The sequence below is a fragment of the Labeo rohita genome, chromosome 7 (assembly GCF_022985175.1).
Source record: "Labeo rohita strain BAU-BD-2019 chromosome 7, IGBB_LRoh.1.0, whole genome shotgun sequence".
Taxonomy (NCBI): domain Eukaryota; kingdom Metazoa; phylum Chordata; class Actinopteri; order Cypriniformes; family Cyprinidae; genus Labeo; species Labeo rohita.
Genome location: NC_066875.1, coordinates 10,635,042 through 10,653,384, shown reverse-complemented (window position 1 = coordinate 10,653,384; position 18,343 = coordinate 10,635,042). Strand labels below are relative to the sequence as shown.

The following is an 18,343-nucleotide window of genomic DNA, read 5'->3' as shown; positions in this document are numbered from 1 at the left end:
CTGCGGCAGGTTACTGCATTCTCACTGCAGCTTTAACTGCAGTTGTCTTTCATGCTCGTGACAGATGGAGAGCTCTTAACAATAATGACATTCAACGGCGTTTCCCGGTTCTGGCCTTGCATAACTACAGCTGTGAGGCCCTGCAGGCCAGCGTGCATATGTTTGTGTGCATGTGTGGAATAGGTGACAGTAGACAATGCACTGTCCAAATGCACTTACCAGCCTTTCGCCAGATCTCCTCGGGCAGGTAGCCTGATGGGGGCCGGTGCAGAAAGTCTCTGTGGATTTCTGTAAAAGAACATGAAAAAAGTGACTTGAGTTTACCAGGATGAGAAAAAAGCTTCTCATACTCCCTCAGACGTGGAGAATACCAAAACAATAAAGTACAACTATGAAATCATGACATGCTTTTGGAGGTTGACAACCATATCTTTACCAGATGTGACGCAAAAAATGCTTTAGTCGTTTTACTAATTACCGCAATCACAAATATCGACAGTTTCGTTGGCTACTTGTTTTATTTTTCTGTCTCATGAGTAGCCAATCCTTCACAGCTGTATAATAAACACTAAATATCTTGTTACTGCCAGTGTCATGCTTTATTTTTGATTTCAATAACAACAGAAAAATGACTTTGCTGGGAACTTCTATGGTTAGGACAGTGTTTCCCAATCCTATTGCCAGGAACCTACAGTACTGCACATTGTGGATGTCTCCCTTACATGACACCTAATTCAACTCATAGATCACGGTACTAATGACTTGTTGAGTGAAATCAAGTGTTTTAGCTTACAGAGACACCCAAATACAGCACTGTGAGTCCCTAGGAGCAGGGTGGGTTAGGACATGGTGTGACAGACAAGGTTTAGCTGCCCCGTGCCCTGGCTAGAGACCAGAAACGGTAGAGTAAGATAAAGATAAGTGGGCTAATTGTGGGATCACGTGCTGACTGGTCACCTATAAAAACAGGTTTGAAGTCTAGTTTTAAATCGTATTCATCGGAGTGGTGTGTTGGCTGATGAAAACCACTTAGAAGAGGGTGGTATCTGCAGTCATGTGAGACATGCTGCGTGCTGAGCATCTGCGCCTGCATCTGCAGCGGTGCATGTACCTAGCGGCTGTGTGTCGCTGCTGTTAGGAGTGTTGGAGGAGGAGGAGTTGTGGTGGGGAGGAAGAGGAGGAGGCCGCTGGGCGGAGCTCCCACCTTTTTTCATATCCTCCACGTCGCTATAGCGACGGATCCAGTGGTTCATCTCCTCGCGGTCCGCCTCCTGGCAGCGCCGCAGCACGGTGAGGGAACGTCGCGTCTTCTCCACCATATCCATGATACAGTTCAACAACTAGAGAGGAAGAGATAGAAAGTAATGGGAAATAGTAGAAGAGGATGTTATTTAGATCCTAAAGTCCACACTTTCAATATTCAATATTGTACCTTCTTTATCTATTACTAATCAAAAAATATGCTACATTTTATATGAAGAGCTGATGTATTTGTGAGCAGTACAAGCATGAGATAATTAGAACACTTTCTGTGAGTGTGAGTGTGTGTAATCCAGTGGTGCAGTGAGCGGTTGAGTGGTTAAGCAACAATAGCTCTGCAACAGCTGTGCTGCCAGTGGGAGAAGCCAAAACAATTCATTCTTCCCCCATGCTTCTACAGCCTTCTCTCACTCTCGTCCTCTTTCCTCCCATCTTCCCCAACCGCCCACCTCCCCTCAAATAACATCTCCCCTCATCCATGTGATGCCATTCTTCACTCTTTGAGTATGTTGTTGGCTGTATTTATTTCAGATTTGGATACGGTCCAGAATAAGCCTGATTTCACAGACTGCAAGCCTTGTCTCAGCTGCTCTCTCCAGTGGGAACGTCCTCCACTGGGTTCCTCACTCCATCTGTGGCCTTTTTATTCAATATGTGTTTGAGTGTGAGTAAGTCCGTATAGAGGCAATAGAGGTACAAGAGAGGTGAGCAAAACGCATAACAAAGACCTTACCGTTATCCAGAAAATGTCTGAACTAAGTCATCTACTTTCAGATCTATTGACGCAGCTTGAACGGTTAGTTCACCCAAAAAAGGAGAAGTCCACTTCCAAAACAAAGATTCACATATAATGTACTCACCCCCTTGTCATCCAAGATGTTCATGTCTTTTTTTCTTCAGTCGTAAAGAAATTATGTTTTTTGAGGAAAAGATTTCAGCATTTTTCTCCATATAATGGACTGATATGGTGCCCCGATTCTGAACTTCCAAAATGCAGTTTAAATGCGGCTTCAAACGATCTCAAATGCGGTTTGAGAAGAAGAGTCTTTTCTAGTGTAATGATCGCTTATTTTCATAGAAATAATACAATTTTTCATGTCAAACGCTCATCTTGTCTTACTCTGTCTGGACTGTTTTTTTCCAGATCATGACAGTTACTAGATAACTTCTTCCTCGGCTGGGATCGTGTACAACCACATTTGGGATCTTTTGAAGCATTTCATTCATTTAAACTGGATGTTGTAAGGTTCAGAAACGGGGCACCATAGCAGTCCATTATATGGAGAAAAATGCTGAAATCTCTTCCTCAAAAAGCATAATTTCTTTAAGACTGAAGAAAGAAAGACATGAACATCTTGGATGACAAGGGGGTGAGTACATTATATGTGAATCTTTGTTTTGGAAGTGGCCTTCTCCTGTAATTACTCACCCTCATGTCATTCCAAACCTGTAAGACCTCTGTTCATTTTCAGAACACATTTTAGGATAGCTTCAAAGAAACCCGAGAGCTTTCTGACCCTGCGTAGACAGCAACACAACTACCATGTTCAAGGCCCAGAAAGGTAGTAAGGACATCGATAAAATAATCCATGTGAGATCAGTGGTTCAACCGTAATTTTATGAAGCTATAAGAATACTTTATATACATAAAGAAAACAAAAATAATGACTTTATTCAACTATTTCTTCTCTTCCGTGTTTATAAAGTATGGCTGGGCAGAAAATTGCAAGTCGAAATCTTCAGGCATGTTTACAAAGACATTGTGTGTCTACGTCAGAATGCCGTGTCGTGCGTCAATAATTACAGTTGAATCACGATGTCACCTGGACTATTTTAACAATGTCCTCACTACCTTTTTGGGCCGCCTTGAAAGTGGTAGTTCCGTTGCTGTCTATGCAGGGTCAGAACGCTCTTGTATTTCATAAAAAATATCTTAATTTGTGTTCCGAAGATGAACAAAGGTCTTACAGGTTTGGAACAACATGAGGGTGAGTAATTTATGACAGAATTTTCACTTTTGGATGAACTATCCCTTTATGTCTGTCAGAATTTCCTCCACTACAGTGCTCTTCTTTGTTCGTCTTTTACACCATTTCCCTCCTAAATCGCTTCCTATGTCCATAAATTGATGTATCAGCTTGATTACCAACTGGTGCATCTTGCTGTCAACTTGGTGCACCATCTTGGACAAGTTAGTTGTGATTGTTAGATCATCTTGGATCAGCAACCAGTTAGCTACCATATTTCAAAAATAATTCTAACCACATTAATCTGATATAACTTGTTTTCCCCCCCAGCAGAGTTAGAAACTATTATGCTGTCTGCTTTATGTATGAAAGATAATATAAAAACCAAGGCATCTGGTCACACATACGTTATCGAGGTGCTTCCATTCCTCAGCCCACTCGCGGTCTGTCAGCCGATGATCAATCACTTCCTCTTGACGTGCTCCATGCACGGCTGTAACACAAGCACAGCACCACATTAGCACTAACGCACTAACACAATAGAGAAACCATGTCCATGTAAGTGCAATTCTACAATGCTCTGCATTCCTGCCATTACTTCTGCAGTTGGAAATGTTTCTCAAATTCAAACTCAAACTGTTTGGATTAGCCATATTTAAATGTGTTGTAAAATAGCGGGTATATATGTACACCTGTGACTGTGTATCATTTGAATTCTTGTTGGTTAACAACATCTCTTAACAATGGTAAAATCACTGTAAACATGGTCTCAAGTAGCTTATTGGTTTATTTTACTATAGACTACACCACCTGACCTGTTTGGCGGTGGCGATCCCGGACGTCCCTGTGCTCTGCATGTCTGTAAGCGTCTCTGTAGTGGTGGGCGAGTGCCATGTCTTCCAAGCGGTAATGCTGTGGGGCAGGAGGGTTAGGATGTGGAAGGCCATTGGGTGGATGCGTCGGTAGGCCGTTGGGGGGAGGGTGAGCAGGTAAACCACTGCTGGGGCTGAAGCGCTGACTGGGGCTCACTGTGCATGGACGTTTGGCAAGGTGCTCCGGGTGCAATCCATCCCTGTCCCCTGCACTCTCTTTGGTCCTGTTACAAAGATTGTAGAAATGCTGTAGAAAGGACATTTTTGAGAGGAAAGAGGGCTATTGATAGTTTTGCATTCTTGCAGTCTAACCCATCCCACCTCCCTGTTTCTCTTTGCCCCTCCACTCATGTGTCCAAATGTTGAGGCCAGCTGTGAGCCATATGTGGACTCTAGCCTTCATATACCAAGAAACAGAGTTAAATCCCAACCCCTTAATCTTTCCCGTTCTCACCCGTTTCTCTCTCTCTCTGTCTCTCTCCTGAGCTGCTGTACTGTGAGAGCTGCTCCCTTTGGCAGATGTTCAGTGACACTGGCGTTTTGGAGCCATCTGGCTGGCCTGTGCTGCAGTGTTGATAATAATCTGTTTAGCTGAGTGCAGCAGCCAGGCATTCAGGGCTAAAGCTCCTCTCCCTTCTGCGAGCATGAAATACATGTGTGTGCGAGGACTGTGCAAGCTTGTTTTCTTGCACTTGAGAGTAGAGTGCAGTTGGCTTGGACATCTGAATCTGGCTTCATGTACGACACCCCATTATGCCCGCCTCCACAACCAACCCAAAAACTTCCAACCTTTTGCAGCATTTCTGCAGTTGTGGCCAGATATCCCACAAATCAAAGCAACAGCTGGGGCTCCTGCCGTGATATGGTAAGCCTAGGCTTCAGAGATGGAGGTGTATGGATTACAGTAGGGGATTGCCCATTTCTCTACCCCCACCCTTCTCTTTTTCTCTGTCTCTCTATCTCCCTCTCTCTCTCTCTTTATTCATCCCTCCCCCCAGATCAGTTCAAGCAGGGGTTCAGCAAGATCACCATCTGGACACATCACTGACATATGGACAGCTACTGGGGAACTAACAGGAGACAGTGCGGATGAGAGAGTAGAAGAAAAACAAAAGGAGACAAACAGAAATATTGGTGCTTTGAATCCCACTATTTATTTTTTGATTGTCAAGAGTTCTACATGTCTCTCCAGTGTATGGACACTGTTGGTATGCATATGCTTTGGTATGATGTTAGAGCATCTCAGTCTGTTTCTGCTCCACAGACAATTGGCAGCACATGCCACACACACTTCCACCTTCTCTTTACCCTCCTCACAGACTTTTTCTGTGTGGCCTAACCTTCCCACACCCTCCACTCATTACACTGAGTGTGTGTGCATTTCAAAGCTAGACAGGAAGAAGTATGCCCAGGGCAAGGTTGTGTTGACATTTACCGTAGCTGTCTACATTTTTGCCTTTTGCTTGACTTTTTAGATATTTATGACTTAAGGTATTTGTTATTAAAATGGTACACAGAAAGACAAGTTTGTGTGTGGGTTAAAGTGTGTATACCTGTCCGGGGTACGTCTCTTGCCATGCTCGTTGAGTTCCAGCATGATCTCGGAGGAGTCCAGGGGAGAGCTGGCGTTGGCATCCAGCAGCAGCTGTTCATGCTGGGCCAGATACTGAGCTGGGGTCTGCTTAGCCATCCGAGCACAGTGAAGCAGCTCCCTCTGCAGGAGGGGCAAGTTAGCCTACCAGACAGAAAGAGAAATAAAATGTGGGTGAGAAAGGAAAAGACAAAAACAAATCTCCAGGATCGGTAGTGCTGATTTGGTGTCACCGGACCACTAGCAAGATCTGGTTAGTGAAGCCGGTTGACCAGATCTTTCTGACCTAGCTGGTTAGCTGAAGTCTAGCTAATCAATAAATCTGTTTGGGATAGCTGGTTTATGCTATTTAGTCCTAGTGTGGTAGTAATTTATCTTACAGTTTCTGATTTTGTCATTGACATTATTGTTTATGGTGTATGCCAACAAGAATAGCTTTCTGCTTGATGGTTAAGCAAGTTAAGATTCTTAGTGGGGGCAGTCATTAGATTATGCTGGTTTGAATTAGTCTAATTGATTTAATACTAAACTGGTTCATCTAGTCAACTATAATGTTTTTTCGGAAGCTGGTTAACCAAAGAAGTCTTACAATTTAGGTTAATTAGTCTGGTGGCGACCAGCATCCCAAGCTGTAGACCAGTATTTAGAACACAGGATATTCTGATGACCAGGTATGTTGGTCTTTTAACACGGTTTGTGTTAAGAGAGAGACAGAAAGGGGATGAGATAAAACAGGCACTTTCTCTGGCCCACCATGTGTTTGTGCCTTGCTGAGGTCTGCAGGAGAACTGTGCTGCCTCTCTCTCTCTCTCACCCTCGCTTTCTTGTTGTCTTTTTCTCTTTGGCTGTCAGTATAACACTACACAGCTGGCTGATGATACAGATGTGTAACATCAACACTCTGCAGGCCTTTGACAGCAGCCTGTGAGCAATGTGCTGGGTGCCATGTACCACAGTGCTCTGCTTTGAATAAAACACTCACACTATGAGATATGTCTTGTGTAGTCTATATCTCACTAACACGCGCACACGCATAGTGAAAGATGGGAGGGGGGGCTCCATGGCAACTTTCCACACCAAACATTTTCTTGTTCCGTTATGTGGTCAGTGGATATTTTATCTCTCTACAACCAGTTGTATTAGCATATATATGCTGAAATGTGAGTTCTGAGTGTGTGATGTGTTTTTGAATTGTTGTTTCTATGTGTTCTTTACTACTAGAATATTCTTTCAGCACCCAGCTTGGGACTGACAGTTTAAATCTGTGTTATCACTGTATGTATTTCATCGCGGTAGTAAAGCATGTTGCATGAATGAGTTGTATGTTAACCAGACACAGAGATGACATATATATGTCTGTGTATTCACATGTGTGTTTGGGGTGGGGTGACACTGATTCAGAAAGTCACGATGCAGCATATTTTTGTCACTAAATCTAAAGTATGCAATCAACATGATTTCCAAGTGATTTAATTTCACATTCTGATTATGCATTTGTGTGCATCAATGCAGAATCATTTGATAAAGAATTACAATGCATCAGAGAATCTGTGTTTGTGTCTGAGCCCTGGATCTATGCGATGTCTGAGGACAGAAAGGGATCAGCGTAAAGACAACAGCGGCAGAGCAACGGAAAGCTGTGCTGCTTACAGCACCCACTGCAACATCTGCCAGGAAATCTTCTTTGGCCCACACCACTCCTCTCCACTCTGGGTAAACACAAGTGTGCCAATTTTAATGAATCACAAATGATGGCCATATGGAGCACTAGATCAGCACAGCCCAGCCACAGCGGAGCAGGGGGAAGGGGGTTGGAAGAGGCTGAGGATGCTTTATCAAATGGACTTCACTCATCTATACATACAGAAAACTAAGAATCCGGCGTCAGGGAAATCCAGAGCCAGTCTGTTCATGTGTGTACCGATTCTGGCCACCATCCATCTACGTTCTTTTTGTTTGTCACTTTGCCTGCCTGTCTCAAAGTCCCACTACCCTTCTCCTCCACCCCTTCCCATATGGCGCACCATAAGGAAGAGCTCCTCATACAGATACAGAAAGACTTTTAAGAACTCTGACGGAGCACTCTCCACTTCAGACAGCACATCCACAGATCGTGCAACCCCCGTCTGATGCATATTGCATAAAAATGGCAAGAGCTTTTTCAAAATGGAACATAATTGGCTGGTTTCATGAGGCAGGGTGCACATGGATTTAACAGTCCGCAGGGAAACAAAATTCCCTGGTTGTTCCAAAAACAAACTCTGAACCAAGTTTGCATGGTTCATGCTATCAAATTTTTGATGATATGCAAGAATTTTGTTCATTTTCAGAAAGTAAACAAGACATTCTTAAGCGAACCTGTATATTCCACTTTGCTCTCAAAGTTCTATGTGATTTACCTACTCCTAAGAGGGCAATTCTTTGCCAGAACACAATGTAATGTCTGGCTATACAAGATTACTGACACTTTGTCTGCATGAGAATGTTTTTTCCCCATTCTTACCTTGAGAAATGGAATGACAAAGGGGCGCAGGGGAAAGTTTGTGGCTTCCTGAAGTTTGGAGTGGAACTCTTCAATGGTTAGAGTTGAGTTCTGATAAGACAGAAAGAGAATTCCATTTAACACCCAGTGAAGAAAAGATTTGTAGACGGCACACACAGTTAAACATTAAAGAGAGCCATCAGACACTCACCACTAGTCCCAGCACCAGGCTGCGTACACGTTCTCCAATCTCGGGCGAGATGTCATTGCCAAACTGCTGCAGTGTGGTGAGAAAGCGCTTAAGCTTACAGAGTTGCCGGGCTCCGCAAGCAGGGGGAAGCTGCTGGGTGGGCAGAGAGGCGGTAGAGGAGGTGGCCGGTCCATTGCTGAAGCCGTTGGGGGTTGAGGGAGCTCCGTTTAGCGCCGTGGGGGAATGACTGCTCCCGTTCAGCACTGAGGAAAGAGAGCCACTGTTTATATTAGCATCATTTAAGTCACGCCAGACTCTTTTGCTTTCCTTTTTCTCCATCTCAGTCCTGGGAAGCACCCTCCAGGAAGCTCCAACGTAGCACGAAGAGGGCACATGCATTCCGAGAGTGGTCAAAAAACAAACTGAAACTACAAATACGTTATGACAGTAACGCAGCACGTTGCTCTGTACTCTTCAATTCATTCGCTACTTTGAACAAACACGCTGCAATTGGGACCAGCTCTCACTATCTCTCTCCATGACATACACACATGCCGCCCACCCGGTCTATTGCTCCCCACTGCTCACCCACTCACTCACTAAGACACAACTATAAGAGGAACGTGTTAAAGAGGACCCAAAAATAGCCCCCTGGACTGGGTTACTTTTATTCCAACAGCAGGTGTGTGTCTAAATCAGGCTGTGCACATGTCCACCAGCTGAGAGCAGATTTGCAGCTTTCAGAGTCCAGGCCGCCCCATCGACACTTCCACTCCATCTCCACTTCTGCATCTCATCCCTGCACTCTTTCCACTTCCTTCTGATGGTTGAGTGCCTTCTCCCTACGAGTAGGCCTTATATCTTATGTTACCCTCGCCCGAAGCCATGACCACAGATAAACAAACATTACGTGACCAAGTGGACACAGCATGAGAGCTTAGAGTTACAGACCGTAATCCTCCAGGGCATCGGAAAGCATATGATTGTGCAAACACACCTCGGAGGGTAGCCTTCCTTCAGGTTTGGAAGCATGTTCACACGGCTGGGTGTGTAAGTGTGTCCATGGCTTCATGTTGCAGAACACAGGGTCTTTCATTTCGCTTGTGACCCTTTTTATCTCGCCATTCCAGGCTGGACACATGTGGGTTTACCATGTGACCCCCACACTTGTGTTCTGGTTTTAGAGTGGCAAGCAGGCTACGCTACGACCCATGGAACAGGTGAAACAACAAGGGCCGTCATTGCTATATAGGGTAGCGAGATCTGCCAAGCCCCGCCGAGCCTGATGCTGCCTGCGAATCCCTCCGTATGCAGTAAACAAATCTCTTGCTGTGTATCCTAAGCACTCACACACCCAGACAATGGCTCAACCTATCATACACAAACGCTCTCAAACACTCTTGGTCATGTTACAAGGGCATTCTGTGCTTTATGAATACTCCGAACATGACAATAACTCTTGATGATCTAACAGAGACTCATTGAAATGATTCTCAAATTGTTCTGGCATTGCTCTAATAACATGTTTATGAACATGTTTATTAAGTGCACTGTCCCATTGTACAGTTTTAATGTGCATTACTGCATTACTGTGGTGGTAAAAAACTGCAGTGTCCAAGGTGGTGATATTGTAACCTCCAATGTATTTTAATTAAGTTAGCTACCTATAAAAAGTCACCAATCACACATACACTTGGAACATCACAATACATTGTCGGATGGTTGATCTCATTGTCCTAGAGCAGGGGTGGCATCAGTCCTGGAGAGCTGAGCCCTGCAGAGTTTTGCTTCAACCCTAATCAAACACACCTGAACAAGCTAATCAAGGTCTGGAGGGTTACTAAGAAGCTACAGGCAGGTGAGTTTTTATTAGGGTTGGATCTGAACTCTGCAGGACTGAGGCTCTTCAGGACTGCCCTAGAGCAGGGGTTCTCAGCTGTGGTCCTCAAGATATACGCTCCTGCAGAGTTGAGCTCAAGCCTTGATCAAACTCACCTGCCTGTAACTTTGTAACAATCACGGCTGCCATACTGAAGGGTTGATCCAAACAGAAGTGCTCAAAACTGGCCACTTCAAAGGGCCCTTTGGAATGAAGGATTTCGAAGGGTACAACTGATGGACACTTCAGCCCCCATGATTCTTTGTACAGATTCTTTGCATGATGACGGTGCCTCCACATGGTCACGGGATGATGACGTAAAAGGGCACTTCAAGAAACAGTTGTTTGGTCCCCTACACACTTCAACCCTTGAAGCTCTCACTCCGGAGGGTAAGCCCTTCGAAGGGATTAGGGCACAGGGATGAGCCCTTCCGAATGGAACGCAGGGCCAGTGATCCTGAAGACCTTGATTAGCTTGTTCAGGTGTGTTTGACTGGGTTGGAGCTACACTCTGCAGGATGGTGGACCTCAAGGGCCAGAGTTAAGAACCCCTTTCCTAGAGTGTTATGAATTCCAAAAGCAAGTTCCAAAAACAAATATATGCATGTTTGTACTAGAATAACTTACTTGTTGTGGGTGTGAATGATGCATTGCGATTGGCTGCCTGGCTGACAGCAGGGGGTGGAGGTGGCATTGTGGGCGGAGTTGACCTGGGCTGGGTTTTGACATCAGCAGGTGAATCTGGCATCGTTCCAGCCTTCTGTCCTGTGCTACCTGCAGATGACAGATGACATGCAGATGACTTTTAGAGCTTTGCCATTTTATACATACCAAAAGTCGCAAGATGATTAGAACAACAACAACATGTACATCCCATATCTCTCTGTAAAGTGCCAAGACTTAATGTGCCTGAAGTCTCCTAACTGCCAGGCCACAGCTCTGACCATTACGTACTTCTACTCTGTTTCTTGGCACTTGTTTAAACTGTATCATGTTTGACACATATGTTTTGTCTTGTTCACGGTACTAGTTCATACGTGTGGCATTCTTTTTTCAGCAGTACCCCTCTGGTGAGTCGTTCAGACAGACTTATATTTCATAGCAGTAAATCTGTGCAGTCTCCGCTGATAGAGATAAAGTGTGGCTTTGGCAGACTGAGGCAGAGGGTAAATGTCACTGCTGTTGGAAACATCCAGTCACACCTGTTCTCCTACTCAGCTGCTGCTGACGGGACCCCTCTGCCCACCACCCAACCCCCCCATCACCCTGACATCCACATCAATGTCCTACACCCCCCATCCGCTCCCCCGCCTGTTGTCCGCTCTTGTGCGCCGGATGGACAGGCTCTTGACAGCCAGTGACAAGTGCAGCTGGATCTGCTGCTGTCCATCACGGTGCTGAACACTTCAACAAGGCTGCGTTCACACTGACCCTCATCTCTGCTCCGCTGAGGGACCAAACATGGCAAGTCTTCCTCACTCTTGTCCGCCTGGCCTGTATTGGTCACGTGACAATCCCTTTGTCTACCCAGCTCCCTAACCATAGTGTCACATGCTGATCTTCCAGTTCTATCTTCACATGTAAAGCACACTCATCGCTGTCAGTTATGGGATGGAAATGTAGTTCATCAGAGTCCATGTCTAAACTCAAAACTGTCAAAGCAAAACTACAGTTGTTGGGTTTTGTTGGATCAGTGTTAAGATGTGATAAGATGTGTGTGGTCCAGGTATTCCCGTTGTGTCCTAAAAAAAAAGTCCTCACAAGGATAATGTTTTATTGGTCTCTATGAGGAAAAGAGTTTATAAATCATACTAAATGACTCAATACTTTTTTTTGTAATGTAAAAATCACAGAATCATTTCTGTAAGAGATAAGTTTAGAGGTTGAGATTCGAGGTAGGGGATAGAATGTAAAACACAAAAACCCAATGTGTGTGTGTGTGTGTGTGTGTGCGTTACTGTTTGAAAGCATAGATATTCTAAAAGAAGTACCATCAGATGGTACTGAGATTAGCACACAACATCATTGGTGACAGCTCACATTTGCTACTCCTTAACATCGTCTGTTGGTAAGAAGGACGCTTCAGATGCCACAAACACAGAGGAAAGAACTTCAATGCTCATTTGTTCTAGAATCACCTATATGTTGCAATATGTTCGAGAGGCTGTACAGCAGCATGTGTTGAGCAGCAGGCTCTCTGACAGGCGCCTCTTGTCTCAGTGCTGTCACTCACTGTGGATCAGTTGCCCTTACTTCTCTCCACTGTCACCTTCAGTCAGATAGACCTCCCGAAAAACAGCACAACACCCTGACCGTATGCTGGGGCCACCAGCCCAGGCCATGTTCGGAGAAAGCCCCCACCGCCTGGCCGAGATGTCATGTGCAAAAATAACTAAACGTACAGGGTCACAGCCAAACTACTAACAGCCAGATAATTGGTGCTCGACCTTAGAGGGATGACAGCTGCAGGAGGGTGACAGGGTATGAGGCTGGTCTGTGGGTTCGGGGCCACCTCGGCACAGGGGACATGCTGAGGGTCCTCTGCTGATTTTGTGTTTTCCTGATCCTCAATCATATAGTGTATTCTAAAGAGGCGTCATGCTACAGTTGCACACCACCAGGTAACTGTCTTCACTAATAATGAAAATACTAAGTAAAGCAAAGTAATTGTAACATATTTGAGGACTTGGAGGCTGTATTAATGTATTCAAGACCTGTACACTTTAGTCCATTTCATGATGGGTGGAGCTACCTAGTGCATTGTGACAGAAATGGAATTTGAGCCAGCAAAATGTTGATTATTGCAGTTACAGCTGGTAAGAGCCACAATTTTCATTTAAAATGCACAGGATTTATCATTTGTTGTTTTACTCAGAAAAATTGTAATCTGTTAAGTGGTTTGGGAGCACTGGTTTAGGGTTCTTTCTATCACCAACATTTGAGAAAAAGCAATTGAAACATTAATAAAGAATGATGCATGTAGAACATTACGTGAACGCTAAAATAACAATAAAATGGCAATGACAGTACAATATGTGAACAGAGAAATTAGCTGTTAATTCTCATTTAAAGATTGACTGGTGCCCCAGGGCAATAAGCATAACAAGGTATTAGGACTAATGCCATGCTGACCAAAATAGGCACTAGCTGGCCTGCCGTGTGGGGCTAACGGTGCACTGCACTGTGCATCACAGTCCCTGTCATTGCCAAATGTAGACAGGTAGAGAGAGATCTTGCTAAGGCCACAAGCCCTGCCTGTCCATCTGTCACTCAGTCCAGCAGCTTGCAGCCTCAGAGGGGCCATTAAACAAAGAACAGGCCAGCAAGAATTCACATAGACACACATCACATTCACATCAGTCACACATGACCTGAGGTAACATTAATGTTAGTATTTAATAGGTTGGGTTTTTTATATTCCAGTGTCAATATCTAGAGAGCAGGGTGGCCAATGGCTGAGATATATATACGTATATATATTCAAAGGCATTTTAGGAAGGATGCCATTTCTGCGATTTGACATTATTTAAGCTTAAAAAATGAATAAAATCCCTTAACGTCCCAGGGCTGTTGGTTTAAAACTTCCTGACAGAAAAACAGGCCATAATCACTCCTTTTAATTTGCTCTTAGGGGAGCAACACATGCTAATTCCTGCATGTATTCTCGGGGGCCAGTTGCCATGACCTGGCTGCAGTGGCACAAACTCCCACCAGAGACAGAGGGGCTGTCAAATATAAGTGAACAGGGGAGAGAGGCAAGTCTGCCTTGCTCTGCCTGTATCCACTTTGGGATTACAGATATCTGATTAATCTGACCAGCTAAAGGACACTGTAGGACACACACACACACACACCGGGCACTGGATTTCACTTTTAATACATTAGAAAGTCTATGTATGAGCCCCTTCTGTGACCATCTGTGCTTCCATAATGCCCAGACAAAGGAATACTTAGATAAGACACAAAAAGAGACAATGCTAACTGAAGAGAAGATTCAAACTTATGTCAGCTTCATCATCACTTTTTGTTATCTCTGTTTTAATTCTGTTTATTAAATGATAAATTTCTGTTTATTTTGATTACTTAACAGTATTTTTTGGCATAAGGCACACCCTTTTTTCAGTTTTACAAATGTGTCAGACATCGCAGACTTTCTTTCACAAGAAACATCTGAGATAAATTTAAATTTAAATGAAACAACTGAGAACTTCATTAAGAGCTATAAAAAAAAAAAATCTCGTGGGTACTTCTTGTCTTAAAAATAAAGCATACACACACAGCCAGTCACTCATATCTCTATGAGACTGAGGAGCCATACTAAGAGATCAATAACTCAAATAGATCTTGCTCGCAGTGCAATACGCTTTTAACAGACCTCCTACAGATGTGTGATTTGATCCTCAATGCTGTGATTCTGTAATGATGTTAAAGCAGTCTCTTTGGGCCGTCGCCTCGGCCATATGCTGGATGTCTGAAGGAAAATGCACACTTACAGGACAGCTAAAACTAACCTTGTCCATCTGCTTTTGTGTGCTATAATCAGACTGAAAAAGCGCACCACAAAAGTGCTCCAGTTTTTAATTCTGAAACTTTTTTGGAGTCTTTTGAGATCAGCGGACATTTGCTTTCAGTAAAAGATCCAAACACGCAAGAATCCATCATATAATGACAAGCCCAGAATTCTGGTTTCTGTGATTTGCTCTTTTTAGACTTTGTGAGGATTTTATTTAGCTTTGCTTTGCTAGAAGTTAGCTAAATTTGACAAAACCTATCTTTGGGGACATCTAGGGATATCTTCAAATATAAAATGATTTATAAATAGAAAAAGTAATGTTTTGTGTTTGTTTATATAAGAGAAAGAGGCAAATATATAAGCTTATAAGACTGAAAGATCTCTTTTAAGGACAGGATTACTGGCTAGGTTCGTCTGATGTCATTATAATCAGATTTATATAAAAACAACAGAAGTCTATCATATGACTGCATTTAGATATCTAGGTATTTGTGTGTGTGTGATGTGGTTCTTTGCTTACACTGGCACTTGTTTCGACTATCAGTCTGTACTAAGCTACCTTTCACTCAAACACAATGAAAAGCCCCTTGAGGTAACCCTCTCTCTCTTCACATGGCTTCTTTTCCCTGTCCCTGTATCTAACCCCATCCACTCCACCCCTCTGTAATTCCCCCAGTCTCTAGGAATGCTCTTGTTTTTAATTTCTCCCAGCTGCTCTGGCTCTGTGCCCGACCGCCTGCCTTCCCACATCTGCTCCCCATCAGGCCGCTGCCGAGTCCACACAAACAGAGTCCTCTCATCAAAACAGCAGGATTACAGCCCTCGACCCCTGGCTAGCACTTCAAGACCTGTCCATCCGCTATCCCTCTCCCCAGCCATCCCACCATCTCCACTCATCATCACCCAAAGCTCCTCAGTAGACCTTTGGACTGGAGCCCATATTCTGAAATCTTTATGGTGAAGAAACAGACATTGCCACAAGGCTTGGATCTGACTGGACAATATCCCAGGACAGACATGAAGCTGTCCCCTAAAGAGGCCTTTGTAGCAGACCGTGTGAACTAGTATGGGAACTAGTTTGGGAGGTGAGCTAGCTCTATTTCTACAGAGCTGACTACCTAGACTGCATCATATGTGCACTTTGAAGGCGAAGGCTATTCCAAATATTTGCTGCCTTTTAACATTGGCTAACTTATTTCAGCCAAATTCTAAGGCAGGCTTGCATGTGTTCTTTGCAGCAATCTTAGAAAGTAATGTGATAAATTCAGTTCTGTTATGACAACTCTTGGAGGGATTGGCATGGTAATGTACATGACAATGTAAAAGTATTTGGTCTTGGCGGAATAGATTTGCTACGCTGCTGCTGCTGCGGCAGAGCAAATACATCCACAAAGCATCCACAACATGCTGCTGTGAGCATGTAAGAAATATAACATATATGAATAACCCCCATAGCATACATGAATCATCTCTTAGCAGAATTACACAGGTGGAGCTGGGGAAGGTGTTTCATGCCAGAACTCTGTATTAGGAAAAAAAGAGACAACAACCACTGGATTCAGTTGGCAAGTTGGAATCAGTTGAGTTATGTATAGAATCAAACCTTTCAAATCAGTCACTTATGGGGTTCGACTTAATTTAGGATGCCCATTTAGAAGGCACCCCCTGTTAAAAAAAACAGCATATGCTGGTTAGGTATGCTTTAAAACATGGCTGCTAGTTTGAGCAGGTTTAAGCTGGTCATGTGCTGGTCATGAGCTGGTTTAAGCTGGTCCTGAGCAGGAGCTAGTTGCTTAGGACCAGCTTTGGACCAGCAGATGACCAGCTCAAACCAGCAGCCATGCTTCAAAACATACCTAACCAGCATATTCAGTTTGTTTTGTATTCTCCAAGTCCTCATATTCAGTCTGCCTATATACTGTAGGTAGCTGACAGCGAGGCAGCTTATTAGGTTTTGAAAATTTGTCTATATATCTGATTGCCCATCATCATGTGGTCTCCACACAACAAGAGACCTTATCTTTTACATATTTACAACTCATTCACTCATAGTACAATAAAAACAGGGTGAGAGAGCATGCACTCACAAACACACACTCTCTGTGAGCCTAAGCAGGCGTCTTCAGCTGAGCAAATATGTTTTGAGAAAACAAACATTCAGATGGCAATAAATGCGTATTTAGTCACAAGCTGAATAGACCCCTGGGCCTTGAGACTCTGTATATGTATGTGTGGGAGAGAGACGTCCAGCATGTACGTGTGTGTGGGAAAGAATGTTGGGGTCACCAAATATGGTGCAGATATAACCGCAGTACAGTTGTGTTAAAGAGTGTAGAGACACGTTCTCTTGACGCAGTTCCAAAAAGATCCTCATATCCTTCTGTTATGAGAAAACAGACATACGCTAAACGCTGTTCTCTTGGGTTTCACCTCATCCAGAAAGTGGTAAAAGGGGAATATCTCAGCTCAGCTTGACTATAACACTTTATGAACATAATTGAAAGGAAACCTGTTTATTGACAGATCATTTTCCGCTCAAACACACTTTCAAGGGGTTCACCCTGATTTAGCCAAGAAGGATGAGTTCTTGGGTTTCCTATCTGTTTCTCTCACTGAAGTTAAAGCAATACTTGAAGAATGCCATTAGTATGCATTCCCAGTGGCAGAATGGGTTATTATAGTGTCTACTAGCACTGGCTAATTGCTAAAGCTAATCTGACAGACCTTGACCCTACTGGATCTAAACTCTGCAGGGCACCGGCCCTCCAGGACCGAGTTTGGGCACCCCGGGTGGACCAGAATAAGCATTCTGAATATTGCTGATAAAACTCTACCAGTATTGACTTTTTGGCAAGTTGACTGCTTAAGGAAATCTTGCTGGTCAGTCAATCAAGACAAGAAACCTGGAACGCAAGCATCTCATGCTATGGAGCAGCATCCAAAACACAGGCTAGCATAGCTAGAGGTCTCTCTTTTTTACTCATAGTTGCTTTAATATAATTGTGAATATTGATAAAATTGTACTGAAGTCTCTGTGCCATCTGTTCTCTGCAGGGAGGGCTTCATCAGTGACCAGGGTTCTGGAAAGCCCAGCAATACCCCAAAAGGCAAGAGAGAAAAAAACTTCCTTTTCAGATTTCTCCCAATGGCTGCTAATAAAATCCAGATGTTGCTGAGCCGCTCTCTACCCTACTCCCTCCTATTCTCTCCTCAGCCGCCCGGCCTTAGCCATTCCTAAATAAAGGAAAGTATTTGTGACATTCAGCCGAGCCGGGACGTGCCAAGAACAACTCCCCAGCTCGGCCCATCTGGAGTGTGTTAGGACAGCGCTGGGCACCAGTCGAGATGCAGAGATGAGTGCATGGCCACTTCATCAGGAATATAGAACATGCAAGCACAAAAGAAGGTGCTTGTTGTTTAGGTTCATTTAAGTGGTCTGAGTTTTTAGTGGGTGTTTTAAAGTGGAGAAATCTGTCTGTTTTACAGTCCAAGACAACACTTTGAATTTCATGTCCCTCCACCCTTCTGTGGACTTGTTGCGTTTGTAGTTGTTTCCTGTGCTGCCTGAAGTAACCGTTGTGCTTGAGGT

General features: G+C 43.9%; 2 protein-coding genes across 6 annotated transcripts in view; one reads left to right on the top strand and one right to left on the bottom strand.

Annotated features, from left to right (window-relative positions):
* LOC127168555 (uncharacterized) overlaps nucleotides 1–18,343 on the top strand; it is a 280,503-nt gene that overhangs the window by 186,889 nt on the left and 75,271 nt on the right. The gene's annotated exons all lie outside the window — the stretch shown is intronic.
* The window catches only part of cbfa2t3 (CBFA2/RUNX1 partner transcriptional co-repressor 3), a 55,011-nt gene that overhangs the window by 8,545 nt on the left and 28,123 nt on the right, over nucleotides 1–18,343 (bottom strand). For 3 of the 5 annotated variants that reach the window (XM_051115329.1, XM_051115328.1, XM_051115333.1), the window contains exons 2-9: nucleotides 10,869–11,015; nucleotides 8,384–8,625; nucleotides 8,194–8,283; nucleotides 5,653–5,834; nucleotides 4,043–4,323; nucleotides 3,635–3,720; nucleotides 1,112–1,340; nucleotides 220–288 (exon numbers count right to left, since the gene is read on the bottom strand). In XM_051115329.1, coding sequence (XP_050971286.1) covers nucleotides 220–288; nucleotides 1,112–1,340; nucleotides 3,635–3,720; nucleotides 4,043–4,323; nucleotides 5,653–5,834; nucleotides 8,194–8,283; nucleotides 8,384–8,625; nucleotides 10,869–11,015 — 1,326 coding nt within the window. The remainder of the gene's footprint in view (nucleotides 1–219; nucleotides 289–1,111; nucleotides 1,341–3,634; nucleotides 3,721–4,042; nucleotides 4,324–5,652; nucleotides 5,835–8,193; nucleotides 8,284–8,383; nucleotides 8,626–10,868; nucleotides 11,016–18,343) is intronic. The other 2 variants (XM_051115332.1, XM_051115330.1) reach the window with 1 other exon arrangement.